The sequence below is a fragment of the Annulohypoxylon truncatum genome (assembly GCF_022578515.1).
Source record: "Annulohypoxylon truncatum strain CBS 140777 unplaced genomic scaffold F4807scaffold_2, whole genome shotgun sequence".
In the NCBI taxonomy this organism is placed as follows: domain Eukaryota; kingdom Fungi; phylum Ascomycota; class Sordariomycetes; order Xylariales; family Hypoxylaceae; genus Annulohypoxylon; species Annulohypoxylon truncatum.
Genome location: NW_025953788.1, coordinates 1,709,722 through 1,727,067, shown reverse-complemented (window position 1 = coordinate 1,727,067; position 17,346 = coordinate 1,709,722). Strand labels below are relative to the sequence as shown.

At 47.6% G+C, this 17,346-nt stretch overlaps 5 protein-coding genes across 5 annotated transcripts; all 5 read right to left on the bottom strand.

The window, feature by feature from the left end:
- Positions 1 to 721: 721 nt before the first annotated feature.
- F4807DRAFT_408336 (tannase and feruloyl esterase) lies at positions 722 to 2,905 on the bottom strand. The gene is made up of 3 exons (XM_047996430.1): positions 1,415 to 2,905; positions 1,055 to 1,364; positions 722 to 994 (listed from the first exon to the last, which is right to left on the bottom strand). The coding sequence occupies exons 1-3, from the start codon at positions 2,645 to 2,647 to the stop codon at positions 903 to 905; spliced, it is 1,635 nt and encodes a 544-aa protein (XP_047859019.1). The 5' UTR covers positions 2,648 to 2,905; the 3' UTR covers positions 722 to 902.
- A 3,044-nt stretch (positions 2,906 to 5,949) lies between these two features.
- F4807DRAFT_130232 (uncharacterized protein) lies at positions 5,950 to 7,471 on the bottom strand. Its single transcript, XM_047992977.1, has one exon. The coding sequence runs from the start codon at positions 7,243 to 7,245 to the stop codon at positions 6,436 to 6,438; it is 810 nt and encodes a 269-aa protein (XP_047859018.1). The 5' UTR covers positions 7,246 to 7,471; the 3' UTR covers positions 5,950 to 6,435.
- Positions 7,472 to 7,563: 92 nt separating this feature from the next.
- On the bottom strand, positions 7,564 to 8,623 carry F4807DRAFT_408331 (uncharacterized protein). Its single transcript, XM_047996429.1, has 3 exons — positions 8,362 to 8,623; positions 8,073 to 8,292; positions 7,564 to 7,982 (listed from the first exon to the last, which is right to left on the bottom strand). Exons 1-3 carry the CDS (start codon positions 8,595 to 8,597, stop codon positions 7,698 to 7,700), a joined length of 741 nt encoding a protein of 246 aa, XP_047859017.1. The 5' UTR covers positions 8,598 to 8,623; the 3' UTR covers positions 7,564 to 7,697.
- Positions 8,624 to 8,642: 19 nt separating this feature from the next.
- Positions 8,643 to 11,894, bottom strand: F4807DRAFT_130178 (HET-domain-containing protein). The gene is made up of 3 exons (XM_047992975.1): positions 11,053 to 11,894; positions 10,943 to 10,996; positions 8,643 to 10,814 (listed from the first exon to the last, which is right to left on the bottom strand). Exons 1-3 carry the CDS (start codon positions 11,465 to 11,467, stop codon positions 8,959 to 8,961), a joined length of 2,325 nt encoding a protein of 774 aa, XP_047859016.1. The 5' UTR covers positions 11,468 to 11,894; the 3' UTR covers positions 8,643 to 8,958.
- Positions 11,895 to 13,075: 1,181 nt separating this feature from the next.
- F4807DRAFT_130185 (uncharacterized protein) lies at positions 13,076 to 14,657 on the bottom strand. Its single transcript, XM_047992976.1, has one exon. The coding sequence runs from the start codon at positions 14,508 to 14,510 to the stop codon at positions 13,602 to 13,604; it is 909 nt and encodes a 302-aa protein (XP_047859015.1). The 5' UTR covers positions 14,511 to 14,657; the 3' UTR covers positions 13,076 to 13,601.
- Positions 14,658 to 17,346: the final 2,689 nt, after the last annotated feature.

Below are 17,346 nucleotides of genomic sequence, written 5' to 3'. Positions count from 1 at the left end.
TGACCTAAAAGTCAGGGACCTGACCTGACCTAAAAGTCAGGGACCTGACCTGACCTAAAAGTCAGGGACCTGACCTGACCTAAAAGTCAGGGCTGTTGTATTATATAATCCGTCAATTAGGACTAAAGTTGAACCCTCATTCGAACTGACTAATCAGTACTTACGTAATCCGCACCTGAATCGGGCTGGACCCACTAGCTCCTCACTGATTGGCTCACGCCTTCCTGACTCATCATAGGTTTCCCCTTTTGACTTGCCTATTACAGGTCTCCCCCCCTTCGCACCGCCCTACCAGCCACACCTTAGCCACACTGCCCCACTTTCCTCTTTTACTTCCTACTCTAGTAATCCCACCACCCACACACGCACCTCCACATCCCAGCCACACAGCTCTAGCCACACAAGACCCACTTTCCTTTTTTTACCTTCCTACCTTAGTAACCCCTCCACCACCTGCGCACCACCACACCTAGCCACACCCCAGCCACACGACCCACCTTCCCAATTCGGTAACAAATTTTTTTTTTTTATTCTAATCAACGCGACACAATAACCCTCCTAAAGTCGGGCATAGCACACTTTAGTAGCAAGATCCAGTCTATTGTCAAATTGCTTACTTAATCAATACAAGGCTCTTTTACCTAATTATTTAGTAGATTACTATCAAATGAACATAATTTTATACCTAATATTCTATGTATCTACATGTATCTTAGATATTGGCTAGATAATTTTGAATAAAGTACTAACATATCAGACTAATTGAGACTAGCTGCAACCACTTTACCCCTTTAAGCAAAATCCGGGCAATTTTTTTTTTTTTTTGCAAAGATGTGCAAATGGGCCTCTATAGGTTTCCAGGTAATTCTATCTATCATTACTATGCCAATCGCCATTTTCATCTACCTCCCCGGAAAGATGCATTTCCAACTTGTCGCAAGTCTCGTATCACCAACACCGTTCCATTTGCTGACCATCGGATAGGGGCAATACGCTAGTTAACTTGATGAGTGCGCATTCAAAACAGCATCGATGTCTCATAGGGAAAACTCACTTCTCTGTCCGAGGATGGTACCCCCGACATCATCATTCTCATACTTCGTGCCAATTAACGTTTTTGGTGTCCTGCCTTTCTCGACCCATTCAACAAGAGCAACGAGCGCATTATGCTCAGGGTCTAGTAACCTCTTGTCGTAGGGATATAGCAGAACATTCCCTATGCTCCATGCTCCAGGACCCCCTGAGCAATGATGCAGACCTGGGATAAAGAATAGTCGGTAGAAATCATGAATCTCATCTAGTGAGAGGTGGAGTGCTCTTTGGACTCCGGCGAAGAATTGCTCAGATAGGGCAGAGGTTACGGTCTAGGTTCATACGTCAATATTTGCTTAGACGTGCTTCAAAGTTCGCCTACCTCATCATTTCTTCCATGGTACGACATGATCTTGCCGCCTCTACGGTAGAAGCGCGATAGGTCTGTGTCATCTGCATTGACCTGCCCAGGGTTAATTCTCAGGGCAAAATCCATATCCGATACGCGAAAGTGGTCTGGCGTCCAGTTGCTATTGTTATAAACGGCGCCGCGCCAGAAGTCTTGTAAGGTGGTGTAGCCCAACTGTGCTGTCCCGTTCTCCTGGTTCGCAGAAAATACGTCGGTGTTTGAGCCGAGTTCGAAGGCGGGATACACAATTTGACCGGAAGCGCTTGCAATCGGTTCATACGCTCTGCGCACCGATTCAACCTGTAGTGGGCTAAGACACATGGAAGAGTTGAGGGCACCAGTGCCACAGACCAGACTCTCGGGATCGAATCGTAACTTTGTTGGCTCGTCAATTATTCCGTCTACTACGCCGTCCAATGGGTCAAGCTGCCGTATCTGAGCCTCGACGATGGCTGCCCATTGCTCCGGACGGATATATGCTGGTGAGTCTAAATGGGGCCACCCAATCCGTCGGGCTATGATTCCCTTGGACGCCACAACATGGAGCCAATCTATAGCAGGACTTCCAAGGAGGAGCCCATCGAAGTCTTCCGGGTATAAATATGCGTTCTGGAACCCTTGGCGCCCTCCCGTGCTACAGCCCGCGTAGTAATTCTTCGTCGCTTTGGTCCGATAGTACTGACGCACCAATTCCTTACCAACCTCCGCTTCGACATGAATCGCCCGGTGACCGAAATCGTTGATCACTTGGGGCTTATTGAGAAAGAATTCATATCCAACTGAGCCGTTATGCCCGGCATTGGTCCCGAAAGCCGCGAAACCTAGTTCGGCTCCGTTTTGCATCGTGACATAGTCAATGCACCCCCCAATCCCGCCGTCCCCGGTAGCCAACAGTCGTCCATTCCAACTCTGGGGGTCCGGAAGCCAGGCTTCTACTTGCACTTTGCTTGATGAACTCGTAGAGACGACGAGCGCAAGTCGGCAGAGGTTGGCGGTAGCGTTTGCCGTGGGATCCGGCCCATAGCACGACTCTGCGGTCCCGGGGAGGAAAATACTTGTCCCATTCGGAAGATAATTATGAGCAATAATTTTGGTATTCGGGATCGATATAGACGTTGCGAACGATGTGCACCTGTCTTTAGAACATGCTACTCGGCCGGCAACTAACCCCAGCAAAATGGCAGCGCTCTTAGTAAACGACGGCATTTTCGAGGTGAATATCGCTTCGAGATAAAATTCGAGATAAAATTCAAGATGTCCATAATTAACGAGTTAATTTGCTCTTTAACTAGCCAGTTCCCCTCCCGATGCTTTGTTTATAACCCGATTAAATTGACCTTTGTCAGTATGATGACCGATGTATTACTAGCACTGGCTTGTGACGCCTCCTCGTGCCTTCGGCGCTGCTCTTTAACTAAGAAAACAGGCAGCGATTAAAATGACACTTCTCTTATATAAAACGTCTTTTATATTATCATGTATCTCTCTAATAAGCACACCAAGTTCGAGAAAAGGAAAGATCTCCACATAATAAGAACTATGCCAAAAATCATTATATCGGCTAACCTTTGGTATGACTTAACTGCTGGCCGTTTTCCCAGTTAAAGCGCAGCGCGAAAGGCACGAGGAGGCGTCACAAGCTAGTGCTGGTAGGGATAGTTTCGTCAACAATTGGAGTAGAGCCGGGGATATGTGACCCGAGAAAAGGTCAAGGGTCCGAAAATGTGGGACTCAAGCCGGAGGGATTTCTCCAGGATCTCCGCATTGGGTATCCGACCTCATCCTATTATAAAGGTACGTACTCACTACTATGGTGTGACGTCCTAACCTGACAAGTTACCTCCTTCACTATAGTTAACAGATGGGGGATTCGTATGAAGCCTATTTAGGTAAGTTAAGCATTGATACCTATATATTTTGCGCATCGTGAATGCCCAATTAAGAAGGCCTGGTAAATCATCCTTAGCCAGGCAAGAAAATATCGCGTTAAGGTACGAAAACGTAGTGAAACCATCAGACTTAGCAGAGCAACCAATATTCCAAGAAACTGCTTGCAATATGACAGCTAATGTACACTTATAACAGTACGCAGCCCATCCAACATAGCGATCCCATGTACCGAGCAAAGAAAAGATCCGGGATAACCCATGTGTGCGGTGATGAAGTATAGGTAGGTAAGTAATTAATAGGTCTATAATATGCGAAAAAGAATAATTATGATACGAAAGCATAAGCCGGTAAGCATTCGTGGAGATATTCTGAATACGGTTGACCCTCAACCCCTTTGGCCGTAAGATGATAGCGAGGAGCTACCAGGCGAGGACCCGCCGGGGGTTATCTGTCTTTCATCTTTTCCTCCATAGATACTGCTGGAACTGGAGTCCCACATCAGCCCTGTGCCGTTACATGACCGACATTCCTTGACTCTGATAGATATTTCGATTAGCATGCTGTGTCGCCATACTTAAGATCATAGAGACTTACAATCTGGGAGTGCCAAGGCAATATGAACATGAATACGGCATACGGTGATCAGGACCGAAGCCATATATCCTCCTATCTTCCAGTGTAGCACTCGATGTGGCGCTTGCTGATTGGGATGACATTTTCAGAAATCGGATACGGCGAATGATGTTATGTAAGGTACCTGATCGTACAGATGACTGAGAAATCTTGTTTGGATTGGACAAATGTTAGTCGATAGCTCGGTATTTTATACCTACTTGATATATAGGAAGGTACTAATAGACACGTTAGATTGCGGCTTGAAATATTTGTCGTGGTAATGTAGATAGGTACCAGGTAGATATACAAAGTACTCTACCCGAGAGGCGGTTTATACCTACCTATATACTAAGGACTCACCGACTCTTTCCATGTAGACTATCTTCATGCAGCAAATATCGTAGGCGTTGGTTTGAACAAGCGAGGCCTCCATTAGAACTCGGGACTGGTGGTATGGCCAAGCAAGCTTTACACCCCTGGTTTAGTTCTTGATTCGATGAAACCCTGAGTTACCCGGGAACTCAGGGTTTCATTAATACCTCTATGTAAGGGTCGTTGGGACAAGATACCTTAGGCAACCCAAAAACTGTATCACTTCATGTCATGTCATGTAATGTCATGTCTGCACCTTATATCACGTCTTAAAGCCGAAATCGGCTTTCTGGAACAAATCAGGTCGGTTCCTTTGACCCAAGAAATTTACTAGCTTCACCAAGACTACCCTTTCTCTGCATCTCGTGTATCGTGGTAGTCCAGCGCCACTGTCGCGAATTGATAGTGGTCGGTAAGGCTCGTAAGTGGTGATAATTCAGCGGTCCGATTCACCTTAGGCCGGGAACCTTTTTAGGTAGAATATTTAGGGGGCGATTGAACCAAGATTTGGCCGAGAGATCAGGTAATGTACCATATTTCTCAGTGGCCTTCCTTTCCCAGTTTTGGCCGATCAGCTGCAAGTAGCCGCAAGACGGGCTGATTGTTTTAACATCCTATGGGGACACGTAACCGACGCACCATCCGAAGACAACTACGGAATCGTTGATTGGCGTACCAGGTCCTCGAAGACCCGTATAGGGGTACGAATCGTGGCGTTTAGGATTCTCATCTTGCATCGAGTCCGAATCGTAGTGATGCGAGGAGACCACTTGGCATCGGAAATGTCTTTGGTAGACCACGACATCTTCCTGCCCCGTCCCGGCGATCTAGAGCCGGTGCTCCGGTACTCATACGCAACTTTCCGTGACCTGCAGTCGGATGAAGCCCTAGCTGGATCCTACCATTCCTACGGAAAATTGATACTTGGTTCCCAAATTCCACGAGGTTTTGCGTCATAATAAAAGAAATTTAGGGTTTCTCTTGCGCTATCCGGTCGGACTAAATGACTGAGAATGTAAATTCCTGTTTGATTGTTTCGAAGAAGTAGAGATAAACAATTATCACCTATTCTTCCGTTTCACTAAACGAACGCTCGACACCGGATGGTCCAAAATAAGAAGTTGCCTTGAACGGTACCTATTAAGTAGGAGGCTTAGAAATCAAGGAGCTCTTCCCTCTCCTCTTTCTTTCCTCCTTCGTCTTTCCTTCCTTGGAAAATAACTATGTAGTACCTAGGTACCTAGGTGAGGTAGGTATTGAATAATTTCACTGCTTCCTTTACCCCCCAACCCTGCTCATGACAAGACAAATCCGACCCCCCTTCCCAATCCGACCTCACCGCGCCCTCAACGCATCCCTCCGCTTTGGAGAGCGGGATGTAGAAGGGCGCTGGTGGAGGCTGCTATCCTGCTCTTCGAAAGCCCACCCCTTTCCTCGACGTGTAAGACTAGGAATCCCCACCTTACGAGACTGTCCGAAAGGATACAGTCGGCATCGGGCGTGGGCGCCGGAGGAGGTGACGGAGGCGGGGTAGGTGTTTCGGTCGTTGGGATGGGTTATGGTGGTGGTGGATCCGAGCTGTTCCAATTCCCTTCGTCGGCTGGCGAGCTCGAACACGCGCCCTCGAGGTAGTAACACAGGTCATCGTCGATGTTACTGTATCTCACGTATAAGAAGGCGCTGGCATCTAGGACTTGTCTCATAGTGCGTTCTTATCATCTGTACCTAGAATCGATCATGCTTATACCAAACACAGCACTTAGACGAAACAGAGCTTCAATATAACTTGGATTATATGATATGACGACTGGGCTGTTTCTCGGCACCGGATTGAGGCTCTACAACCCAGATCAAAGCTGTTGCCTTAGTACCATAGGTAAGTTATCACACATACATTGATTAAGTACGGGAATGAGCTCGGTAATAATACCATCCAACGCGAGATCAATCGGGTTGTAGAAGCAACTTGCACTCGAGCATCGAGAAAGGAGGCCCTTAATCGACGTTATGGAGCGAGCGTCCTTCCTATGTGCTTTCATTACTCTCTATGCGTTGACTTGCCTGCGCCGACAACGGTGGCCAATATTGGAACAGATCAATTCTGATGCAATCTTAGCCTAGCCGCCGAAGATGCCGCATCCAGAAAAATTGAGGTAGTAATCCAAGTCCGGCACATGGAGCGTCTCGTACCACTGTAGCAGCTCTACCAGGTTGTCGAAAACCTCTACCCCGTACTGACCCATGTCAGCCACATATCGCCATCGCCACTCCTTACCGGTTTGTTCCTGCCGGCAGTAGACGACGAAGCATCTCGTCTCAGGTCCTCCACCGCACTCCCACCCGGCGACAACCTCCCAATCGTCATCATCCAGACCAGTCTGCCCGCCTAAGTCATCATCAGGGCCTATAACGTCGCCCTCGCTCTCGTCTAGCCCGTACCAAAAGCGTATCTGCTGGCCATGCTCGTGATACTGCGGCCACCCGTGTCCCTGGAGGCTGTCGACCTGGTTCATGAGGAACTCAAAGTCGGCGGGAAACTCGACGTCGGCCCCTATCCTGCACAGTTCAGCCTCCGTGCATCTCTTGTAAGTAGCGCAGAGCTCCCTCCGATGCTCCGTGTTGGGACTAGCGAATACGCCGTCCAGGCCGAAAGCTCGCACCATGGCATCCCACTTAGTCATCACGTCGGCGGGCGCTTCGATCTGCATCGACGGGTCCAGGTTCTCCGGCCGTGAGACGCAGAGCAGATTATACATGTACTTTCGACGGATTTCGGCGATCTTGCTAGCGGTCAATCGACTTCCCGCCGGGGGCTGCTCCGTGTCGGCATGGTGCACGAAATGCGTCAAAGCGATACGATTATGCTCCAACACGGCAGCGCGATAGTGCGCCAGGGCTGCGAGGATCTCGTCCTCCGAAGGTTGCATGATTTATAGGTAACTGATACTTCGTTTTACCGTTCCAAGAAAAGAAAACTACTTATGAAGTTGACATATCTTCGCTGTTTGTTATAGACAATACGACTGGCCACATGTATACGACACCGCCATCCATTATCCTCCCATTGTAAATGGATGTCTAGGTACCTACTAAGGTACCTGGTAGGTCGTCTGCAACGGAAGCGTAAGGTAACTTCGACGGCGGGGTAAACCTCGAATTGATTGGCTCGAAGATGATCGCCCAGCTCTATCTGGCAATTATTGTTGTTAACACTGCAATTAGTACAGGTTGGACGATCACTGTGTTGCCCTGTATAGCCGACTATCCCCTGTATTATATAATTAGCTTTAGTTTTCACCCAAAATACGTGCTGACCACCTAAATAAGCAATCCAAGGGATCACAGGCCACATAGTGCAGTAAGCATGAACCTGACGTACTTACTTTTGCTTCCCCTGAAGGATCTCCTGTCCAATCCGGACCAAGTCCTCATTCTGAAGTGTATCTTTCTCAAATCCATTGACGGCCTGATCTAATAGTGTAGCAGATATCTCACTAACGTCAACTTTCGGAAGGCCAATGAGTGCCCGCCCAACCGTCTTTACTAGATTCATCAATAGGCCACTCTTGCCCGGTGCATCTATCAACCCAGGTTTCGCTACACATACGTCCACCGTACCCTTGGAGTCCTGGGCGTACGTGAGGACTTTCGATTCAACTTCGCCCTATGAAGGATTAGATTAGTCTCAATGAACGTCCTCGATAGGTAGGCATTGAGAAGTTTCTCGGGTTCCTAAACCTGGAATCTCACATACCCTCATCACACAGTAATCGCCCAGCACCCATGGCCTCTCAGCTGGGTCTCGCACGCTGCTGGATCCGCTGATATACACCCAGCGAAACGGTCTCTTGTCGCCGTCGCCGCGAGGAAGCTGCGTGATTGTCTCAATGCCCGTGATGGCGTAATCACGGCAGATTATGCACGTCTGTTCCCACCCCACCGTGCTTACTTGTGACGGAGTCACAGCGACGGCCCTTCATTTAGGAGTCAGCATTTTCGCCTTGGGTAGTAGGGAAATGAGCAGCATAAGGATTCTTATATACCAGATACACGCATCTGCTCCGGCCAACTCCTTCTTCACGCTTTCGGGATAGTTCTCGAAGTCGTCGCATACGATGGACTTGAGCTTCGCCACGTCGGCATTAGGTCCTATGTTCTCAGGGATGGCGGTTTCGCGACGCCCGAGAGCAACGATAGATGTTACGCCAGGGTGAGATAATGCCTGGCGAATGATTTCATTGCCGACAAAACCGGTCGAGCCCGCGACGATCAACTTCATGATGAATACAGGATCAGTTTCAATTTAGACGAGTTTTATATTTGCGAAAGCAACTGGATGACGAGATAAAACGCAATAACCTTATAAAATATCAAATCGGCCACTCGTTAAGTCCGTTGGTATGTCCGGTGATTTGACTCAAGAAACCACATTAAACGCGCCATCGCCACTTTAACTCCCTAGCAGAAAGGGCCGATCCCCAATACAGTTAATTCAATACACTAGGAAATGTGATAAACTACACGATAGCAAGTCTTTCCAATATTGGTTAGTGAAAAGGCCATAGAGCTTGATTATTCCTCTAATGACTGTCAAACACACCTTTTCCGTAGAGGTCTAAGGTGATGGAATCGTCGCGAATCTAGATAATCTCTATCGTCCGAGTCGGATGGCTTCGAAAGTATCCAAGGCCACCACACTCCCGAGGCACGGAAAAGAATGCGCCAACCCGAAGAAATTTTCCCGGTTCCGGAGCAGGATGGACTATTATACCATAAGCACATCTTTCCTCGTCTTCGCCGAGGTGTGTATTTCGATCCGGCTCGGAAGAGGATGAAGCTCTGTCTGAAAGCTTCTCGGCCATAGGAAGTATTCCGTGGACCAATTTATCGTCCAGAAAGTTCACGCGTTTGTGACCTTGAATTCCCCCGACAATCCAGTTATCCTTGGGTCCATATATGTTTCCCCCCTGCCCTACCAAAATGATTATCCGAGTGTCGTCCCAAATGAAGTCCTCCTCAACCTTCTTACTTCCAATTAGGACTAAAGAAAGTCCCTCAAACGATCCTATATTTTCAAACAAATTCCAATCAAAGCGCATATCGGCAATGTAACCGCCATTTTTGTTTGCTGATTCCAGAAGTATCCGAGACGGGTGTTCAACTCGTAATACAAGAGGAACAACTACACCATTGATAGTCAGGCTCCCACCATCAACGGCTCCGTATGGATTCAAGCCACTTAATGAGATCTCGCAATTAATACCACATTCATTTTTGATACCTGAGGGCTCTTTATCTGAGATCAACCCAAATCTCTCGTCGCTGAATACAATCCGAGACACCCTACTGGCCCAGCTCCACGACGGTGCGATGTATTGCTGCTGATTGTATAGAGAGTTGATCATCTGGTCCATGGTTAAGTCGGGTCCATATGAACCACTTAGATGGTCCATAAACCAGAATAAATCCACATGCAGGATTGTGTGCCCAGCGAAGTAACGGTTTGAAGAACCATCCAATAACGGGATTGCTAGACCTGATATTGCGGGAAGTTTATCGGAGCGATAGGCCAAGTTTCGTGTCGAATATCGCTCAACTAGCCTTGCCCAATACCTATATTTTTCCCAGTGATTACGGCCACGTTGATAAAATCTTGCTTCGCGGGAACTGTATAGTATTTTTACTGCTTCATTTGTTTCTGAATGTGTCCCCTTTTCGGTAACAACATGTACTTTCGTCCTACCGAAAATAACCAGTCGCTGAGACAATTCGATCTCTTGAAGCACCCATCCACGACGAGCCCAGTTGCTAAATAGAGCGGAAAAATTGAAACATTCATACGCCGCATGGTATTCTTCATCTATTTCGCCAAGAAGCCGGACGATGTATGATCCAGATAGAGTTGTGTTTATCTTCGACTGGAATTTTATACTTGTCATAATCCAGTCTCTAGTTAGGAACCCCTGTTGACAGGACGTTGAAACAGGCGTGCAAATTGTCACTGTGGCATTTTGAAACACAACGGACATTCGAGATGATTCCTTCTCCCAGTCCTTTGAATCGTGTTGGATGATGCAGACAGCATCCACCCAGAGATATTGAATCCGTAGGGCTCGCGTGGCGATAATAGCATCACGAAGGATTGGCGAAACCTCGCTTAATTCGAAGCCATTCAGTCTTTCATCTAACGAGTCTTTCTTGGTCTTAAACTGCCGAGTGGAATCTTCCGGAGAGCCCCAACAGTAGCTTAGGGCAGCGTATGGAATGTTAGGAGATTGCACGAATGTAGCATCTAAGCTTGTCTCAACAAGTCGGCATGACGTAGACTCATCATCCCCTATGTCGATGAGACGTGTTGGGTATGTGGATGTGGATTCTGTGGTTGTTCGTACGCAGTCATTGTTTTTAATATTATTCAAGATCATGTCAAGGTTTTCAGGGGATAGAGTCTCATCACGAGGGGACGACTCAAGTCGTAACCACTGGGCACAGGGACCTAATGCGACGGTCAACATCATGTCCTAATGTATGTCAAGAGTATCGCTCATGATTGTCAAGGATTCCACCATATATCACATAGTAAACAAAAGAATAGAGACTATAAAATGAAAATTCATCGCTTACTTGAAGGCGAGTCAACGCCAAAATGTAGCAGCGTCGACGTGTTTGGGTGATCGCCTAGAAACCGTTAGTCAAATTGCGCCTAGCACAAAACGGGTCTAAAAAATACACACCATTATTATCAATACGCACCACCCACTGCAGCTGAGCTATCAACGACTTCAATCCAATGGGGCCCCCCATCCAGCTCATCTTGTTATACGGGTACCATTGATAACCGAGAGAGACTAGCACTTCATCGAAGCAAGCTTTCGCATACTTCTGAATGCTCTTTTTCAACACAGCACAAAAGCCGCACCCATCTTTTGCGGTATGCTCGAGCCGTGGCAAATCTGGCAATGAATCGCGCATGGAATAGTCGAGTTTCAAAGACCAGGTTGAGGGCTTATACAGATCTATTGGGCCTTCGAGATAGTACCCTTCCGCCTCAGACCCCGCCTGATGCGCGCCCGGCCAAGCCGAGTCGTCGAACTCGAGGACTCGGCATCTTTCGCACAAGTTGGCGAGCGGAGGAATCGTGGTAGTCATCTCTCGAAGGGGGTAGTAGCGTTGAATTGTATTCTGTCACGGGCCAAAACCAAGATATGAAAGTGAAGGTTCGGGACAATCTAGGAAACAAAATACTCCCAGGAGGAGTAATATTTATAAGTGCAAGAACAGGGCTTAGCAGGGGCTATAGATCCACTTATTTCCCTATAACACACCCCCTAACCGCTACTAACACTGCTTTACCTAAATACAGGTACCTATATACAAAAAAAAAGCCTCACTGTCTAACCTCCAACTAAAAGCCTCGCGATTTCTAGGAGCCTCGCAGTCAAGGTTACCAACCTAAATCTAATCTAACCTAGTCTAATCTAGTCTAACTAACCTGCTCTTAGCCATCTAATAGGCCCACTATTCAAAGAATGGATAGAAAACAAGCGTTCCCTCCTTTATAGGCCACTTCTGTATAAAGTCAAATGGAGCAACACCTCATTAGTATAACACTCGTCTAGTATATATAAAGCCCTGGATCTAAATGCGTCCAAAGTTCGGCTCTATAGCCTAAACCCCTCCCGCTCAGGGTCTCCAGCATCCCCCCAAGCATACAGCTCGCTCCAGAGAATTCCTTGGAGCTCGTCCCCCCAGCTCCAAGCACCACCAGGGCCACCCGTATGTTATATCTCTAGCCCTAGCGTCGCTCAACCTAGATCTATCTGATCCTGATCCGGGGAGCACACCCTCCCAGATCTACCCTCGTAGAGTCTGGTGAGGTCACCGTCTCCCTAGGGCTGTATATACCCTAGGAAGATCTATAGTCCCCCTGAGCTCTAAAGGTATATATTTGCTCCAGGGGTCCTATTCCACCCTCCCAGAGCGCCACGGCAGCTCTAAAAGGATCAACCTACTACCCCCATTGTAATAACCTCCCCTTCACGGATGTAGGCGAGGAGTCGAGGTAGCCTTGATGTAGTGGAGGTAAGCAAGACGGAGACGAGAGAAGGGGGGACGACACCTTTTATATTTGATTTGGACTGCGTTGCACAGCATATGCGTACCCCAATCCTATGACGCCACAAAACGCGCGAATGAATTGTCACTCCCAGCGTTAAGAGCGCTAAGATCATATTTACTGAAGCCTAGGTGGACATATACCTAGGTAAGTATATAGCAATAGGTACCTAATTAAGACCAGACATAAGGTCATAGCATTGTGAAATGCTATATAGCGGTATTTTCCAACCCCAATTCCAACCAAACAAACCTGATATCTATCGCTAGCCGATCCTCTACCATAGTTAACTACCAGAAGGGTAAAACGCCGTCCATATACAAATATCAATAAGAGTAAGAAGATAAAAATCAACCGTTATACCTTCCTTTCGTGTTTCAACATGAAAAGAAGCCATTGTATCACCAAGCCAAAACTATTCACGGACACTAGAACGGAAAGAGCGCCATTCAGGTAGACCGTCAGAAGCAGATCCCGATTGTAGGAATAACTCAAATACTGGACCTCCGTACTCAATAAAATAACCGTGATCAAAGACGAATAATCCGATGGTTAGAACCGAAAAAGCGAAACGCAAACTCTTTTGACCGGAAATTGATCGTACAATTGAGGAAGTCTCACAGTTCGAACAAGCTGAGCCACGTGGATAAAATCTGCGGTAGCCTCTAGGTGACACACCTGATGTGTTGATAACAAAGTGGAACCGACGTTATGAAAAATGGCTCCGATAGGGTCCACGCTTGAAGGGCTACCGGCAGTTATGCGAAGAATGCCACCGTAACTTTAGTAGATGAATAGATTATTAGGGTGATATTGTATGAAAATTGATACGAATCGAGGAAATGCAGGCAAGTCAGGCTCCATAGATAATGCGAGCCCGTCCAGGCTGGGTGAGTAAGGCATATCTGACTTTCGCCATAGTGCCAGTTTTGATGTTGTGAAAAATGCGTAAGCGATCCCAGCGAAGGAGGTTTGTATTGCAAGATGATGTTACATGCCGTCCAAAGATCCTAGTAATAGGTTTCGTGGCTATGAATTACGGGTTCGATATTATCAGGGTCGGGTACTGGCTTCCGCGCTGAAAAGGATAGTTGCACATCCAAATATCCGGTAAGTTTCGCGCTTTTTCTGCATGGACAATTGCTAAGGTCCTGGATAACAATGGCCTCAAGCCCTTCGACGTCCGCGTTCGTGTAAAGGATATGGAAAATAGTTCCCTGTGGGAGCATCGTTGACGCTATGATAAGCCGGTTGAGTCGTCGTATGAGAGATTCTAGGAACGGTAGAGTACACTGCTGTGTCTGCAAGAGGGTCCGATGCATAAGTGGTGTAGTTACCGGAGTGTCTTGAAGACGGGCTGGGCATCTTTTCGATGTATGGTTTCCTGCTGCTCGAACGAATACTTGTACCCGGATTGACACTGACACTAGAATTTCGGCGATGTTGACGCGAGGAACCGGCTTTCTCGTCTCTGTGATCTGGATATCGTCTGGTCGTGCCCTTAGACTCTTTACGGTCCTTATCATGTTTACTTGTTGAACGTCTTAGTCGAGGGGAGGAAGGCTCGCCAGAACCGCCTCTCATGTTGCTGTCTATGATTGGATCTACCGCGGTGTGGTAAAGCTGTCGATATTCGTCGCGCTCATCTCTCATCTCATCGAAGGCAGCCTTAAGCTCCTTGATTTGCTCTCTCTGAGCATCTCTCTCTTCCTCGAGATTTTTGTTGATTCGTTCTAGTCTCATATTGCGTTCGCATTCTTCACGGTAGAGTCTGTCCGTGTCTCGAGCGACTCTGTGGGCTTTAGTTAACTCTGTGTCCAAGTCGATACACTTCTTTTGATAATGTTCGACTTTCTTATTCGCCTGGCCCAGTGCCTCCTGAAGAGCACCGACACTGTAGAATTGGTCTTCGTAGTCTTCAGCTGTGAATCTACGATCAGGTCTTCCGCCAACACTAGCTTGATCACTAGAAGACGAACCCACCCCCGAGTCATGTGCTGGCTCGCGGCTGCGGTAACCTTTCGGCGACCCTCTCGAAGGGGTTGAAATCTGGAATCTCACGTGCCTGTCCGACATTTCGTCGTAAATGCTACCACTAAAGGTAACAACTTCTAGTAGGTGCCTGTGTGAATTCGTGCAACGAGGCAGCGGCTTGACGATATGGTTAACGAATGGGAGTTGTCGATAGTACAAGACAGGGCCAACTATAGGTAGGGAGGTAGTATTGAATCGCCGATATGGCAACGGCAAGTAGATAGATATATAAGATCGAGTTTTTTTTTTAGAGTAACTATACGATAAATAGAGTATGGAAGAGAAATCCTTATGAAGAGAGTCAAGTAGAAGGTGAAGAAGGGGGTAGGTCAAATTTTATATAAAGATATTGTATGGCTTGTGATTCGTGAATGGCCGGTTGCTGCCTTCAATCTCGATAGAAGAGTACTTTGTGTATGTATAAACCTTGCACCACGAGACTGACAACAGTAGCTGTGAACCGGTACGGCAGATATATGCGGGTATCTGTACTGATGTAATGTAGCTGGCCGGCTGCCTCTTACATGGAGTCATAACTTTAGGCAACGGACCCCCTAGTCTAAAGCATCCTTGCCGGCGGATGAGCCTCATACCTAAAAGATCCTGGGGTTATCTCACTAGAGAAGAAAAAGACATCCAAATACCGGGTAGTCAAAAAGTACCTAGACCTAGCAATACGCCATGGCGGGAAACACTCGTTTCTTACGATCACCATTAATGGAGCAAGGCAGAGGAATGCCTTACTAGCAGCCACGCTCCACCGCGAACCACGCAGAACGGCGCAGAACGCGTAACGCGCAATTGACAGATCGGGGCAGTGGGACCCAAAGAACAAAAAAGAGATTGCCGGAAAAGTCTAGCACTGTTAGACGGCATTTTGTGCTTCCCTCCTTAGAGAGGGTTGGAACCTGGACTGGCCAGCTTTACACCGAAAATTGAGCCAGTGGTCGTGTCCGCCTGACGATTCAGCCCCCAACTCGGTTCGCAAGGAGCATGGTCTAGGTCGTAATGGGGGGGAAATGTAGGTCAAGATGGCGCAAGGATCAGGAGGGAAAGACCTCTCAAGTGCGATCTTGATTTTGGAGGTGTTTCTGCGCAACTGCGTAGAGTAGATAGGTACTCGCGCTGGCGTGCAGAATACCTGCAGAGCATCCCGCAGAACGCCTAGCCAATCCCGACCAGTAAGAATCAGGGGGATTCTCTGCGAGCTACCAGCTACCGATTCAATGCAATAACGGATAGCGCATGATGACTCACAGATGGATTGCATCGGGGGTTGCAGAAGAGCTCCATGCATTTGATACATGACGTCTGATAGTATGGCGATTTGGTGATCTTCTGCGTGGATATTAAGAAACGACTGGGAGGAATGGCTCTAGAGGTTCCGCGAGTGCGAGGTACTAGGGATGAATGGATCTGCCCAGCAGGGCTGAAGGGAAGAGAAGGGGTTCTCCGTCTAATGCGCGTCTAGAATTGGCACCTAGAATTGGTGGAATTGATGAAAATGGTGGAGGTAAGAGGCACAATGGGAAAAGCTTCCAAGCATATGATCTGATCCACTAAGTGGGTACTTGGCTGCTTGGTAACTCGTAAGGTTGCCTTAAAGATGTGGAAAAACCGCGGGGTGGTAATGACATCTTTCCCACTAAGCCGAAACAGGTAGGTATCTGCAGCGAGAAAATGGCTTAGTCATTGCGTCTAAGTTTAGTAATGGATGTATGGCTACATCATAATGGGGCACAGCCACTGCGGCTGTCTCTCCCAACGAGTTATTATCAAGGAACGCATTCCTCAAGCACTGTCGAGCTACTCAAGGTCCAAACCCAGCATCACCTAACTCAGCTGATCATGTTTCCGTCTTTGGTTGTTCAACCCTCCCAACGGCCTCTCCCGCAATTCACGGAGATCAATACACGTCTAGTAGGATCCTCTTACACACCACCAGCGTCTATCCAAATAAGCGGCGACCCTTGCTGCTACACCCCATCCGGATTTCCATGTGAATCGCCTCTTCGATGATGAGACACAGCCAGCTGGTATTGGACTGCACAACGTCGGGGATACTGCGGAATGCCCCGGATTTGCGCCTCCAGACCCCAAAAATGTTTCAATCCCCGGAATCTTGGAAAAGGGAAGAACCAAAATTGCACTTTGGCAAGATGTGTTAACCCCGGACGCATCCGGTGGTACCGATGCTGAGTTGTCAATGATGGGATACGTTATGGTATTACGCATTCGCGTCCGGGACGAACGGCTCATGAGAAATGTGCCAAAGCCTACCTAAAAATAAGAAATGCTCTGTAGAGATACAATGATCGGGCCTAAGGACGTGGGGTGAAGTAGGCTGCCAAAATATCTCCGCCTACTTACTATATGGAGTGGGTGGTCCGCGGCTGAGAATCTTACTTAGGTTATCATTAAGGCAGCCGCCAACCATAAACCCGGTTTTCCTCTTATGATGTCCGTCGGTCCTCCGCCAGGAACAGTATCCAGCCAACAGCCAACAGCAAATGAGCCAATAAACTACATCATGGTATCCATCAACTCGCGGCACTGCTTAGATACGCGGACCCCCGAGGTTGGACTTCCATTTTGGCATTTGATCGCAGGCACAGAGCTATATAAGAAATATTATATGCTACAGCCATATATGCACTGACTGACAAATTGGGAAACCAGCGAACAGTAGCTGCTGAATCGGCTAGTAGGAAAATGCTAGTCTTCTCCTTTTCCAGACACCCCCCTTTTCAAGGTCCCAAGCCATATCCAGGATCATTGCTAATCAGGTTAGGTAAGCAAGCATATTATTTCCTCTTATTCTAGGACAAGACTACCTACCCAAATAGGTACATGTCGGCGTTTGCTTTGCGGGGATAGA

What these genes read in the sequence shown, in the direction of transcription:
- F4807DRAFT_408336 (XM_047996430.1), bottom strand. Translation starts at nt 2,647, where the DNA reads ATGCCGTCGTTTACTAAGAGCGCTGCCATTTTGCTGGGGTTAGTTGCC. An exon ending in ACCATGGAAGAAATGATGAG is followed by an intron (nt 1,365 to 1,414) that starts GTAGGCGAACTT and finishes GTATGAACCTAG; the next exon opens with ACCGTAACCTCTGCCCTATC. An exon ending in TACCATCCTCGGACAGAGAA is followed by an intron (nt 995 to 1,054) that starts GTGAGTTTTCCC and finishes CAAGTTAACTAG; the next exon opens with CGTATTGCCCCTATCCGATG.
- F4807DRAFT_130232 (XM_047992977.1), bottom strand. Translation starts at nt 7,245, where the DNA reads ATGCAACCTTCGGAGGACGAGATCCTCGCAGCCCTGGCGCACTATCGC.
- F4807DRAFT_408331 (XM_047996429.1), bottom strand. Translation starts at nt 8,597, where the DNA reads ATGAAGTTGATCGTCGCGGGCTCGACCGGTTTTGTCGGCAATGAAATC. An exon ending in GGAGCAGATGCGTGTATCTG is followed by an intron (nt 8,293 to 8,361) that starts GTATATAAGAAT and finishes TCCTAAATGAAG; the next exon opens with GGCCGTCGCTGTGACTCCGT. An exon ending in GCGATTACTGTGTGATGAGG is followed by an intron (nt 7,983 to 8,072) that starts GTATGTGAGATT and finishes AATCCTTCATAG; the next exon opens with GGCGAAGTTGAATCGAAAGT.
- F4807DRAFT_130178 (XM_047992975.1), bottom strand. Translation starts at nt 11,467, where the DNA reads ATGACTACCACGATTCCTCCGCTCGCCAACTTGTGCGAAAGATGCCGA. An exon ending in GGTGCGTATTGATAATAATG is followed by an intron (nt 10,997 to 11,052) that starts GTGTGTATTTTT and finishes AACGGTTTCTAG; the next exon opens with GCGATCACCCAAACACGTCG. An exon ending in TGGCGTTGACTCGCCTTCAA is followed by an intron (nt 10,815 to 10,942) that starts GTAAGCGATGAA and finishes CCGTCGCATTAG; the next exon opens with GTCCCTGTGCCCAGTGGTTA.
- F4807DRAFT_130185 (XM_047992976.1), bottom strand. Translation starts at nt 14,510, where the DNA reads ATGTCGGACAGGCACGTGAGATTCCAGATTTCAACCCCTTCGAGAGGG.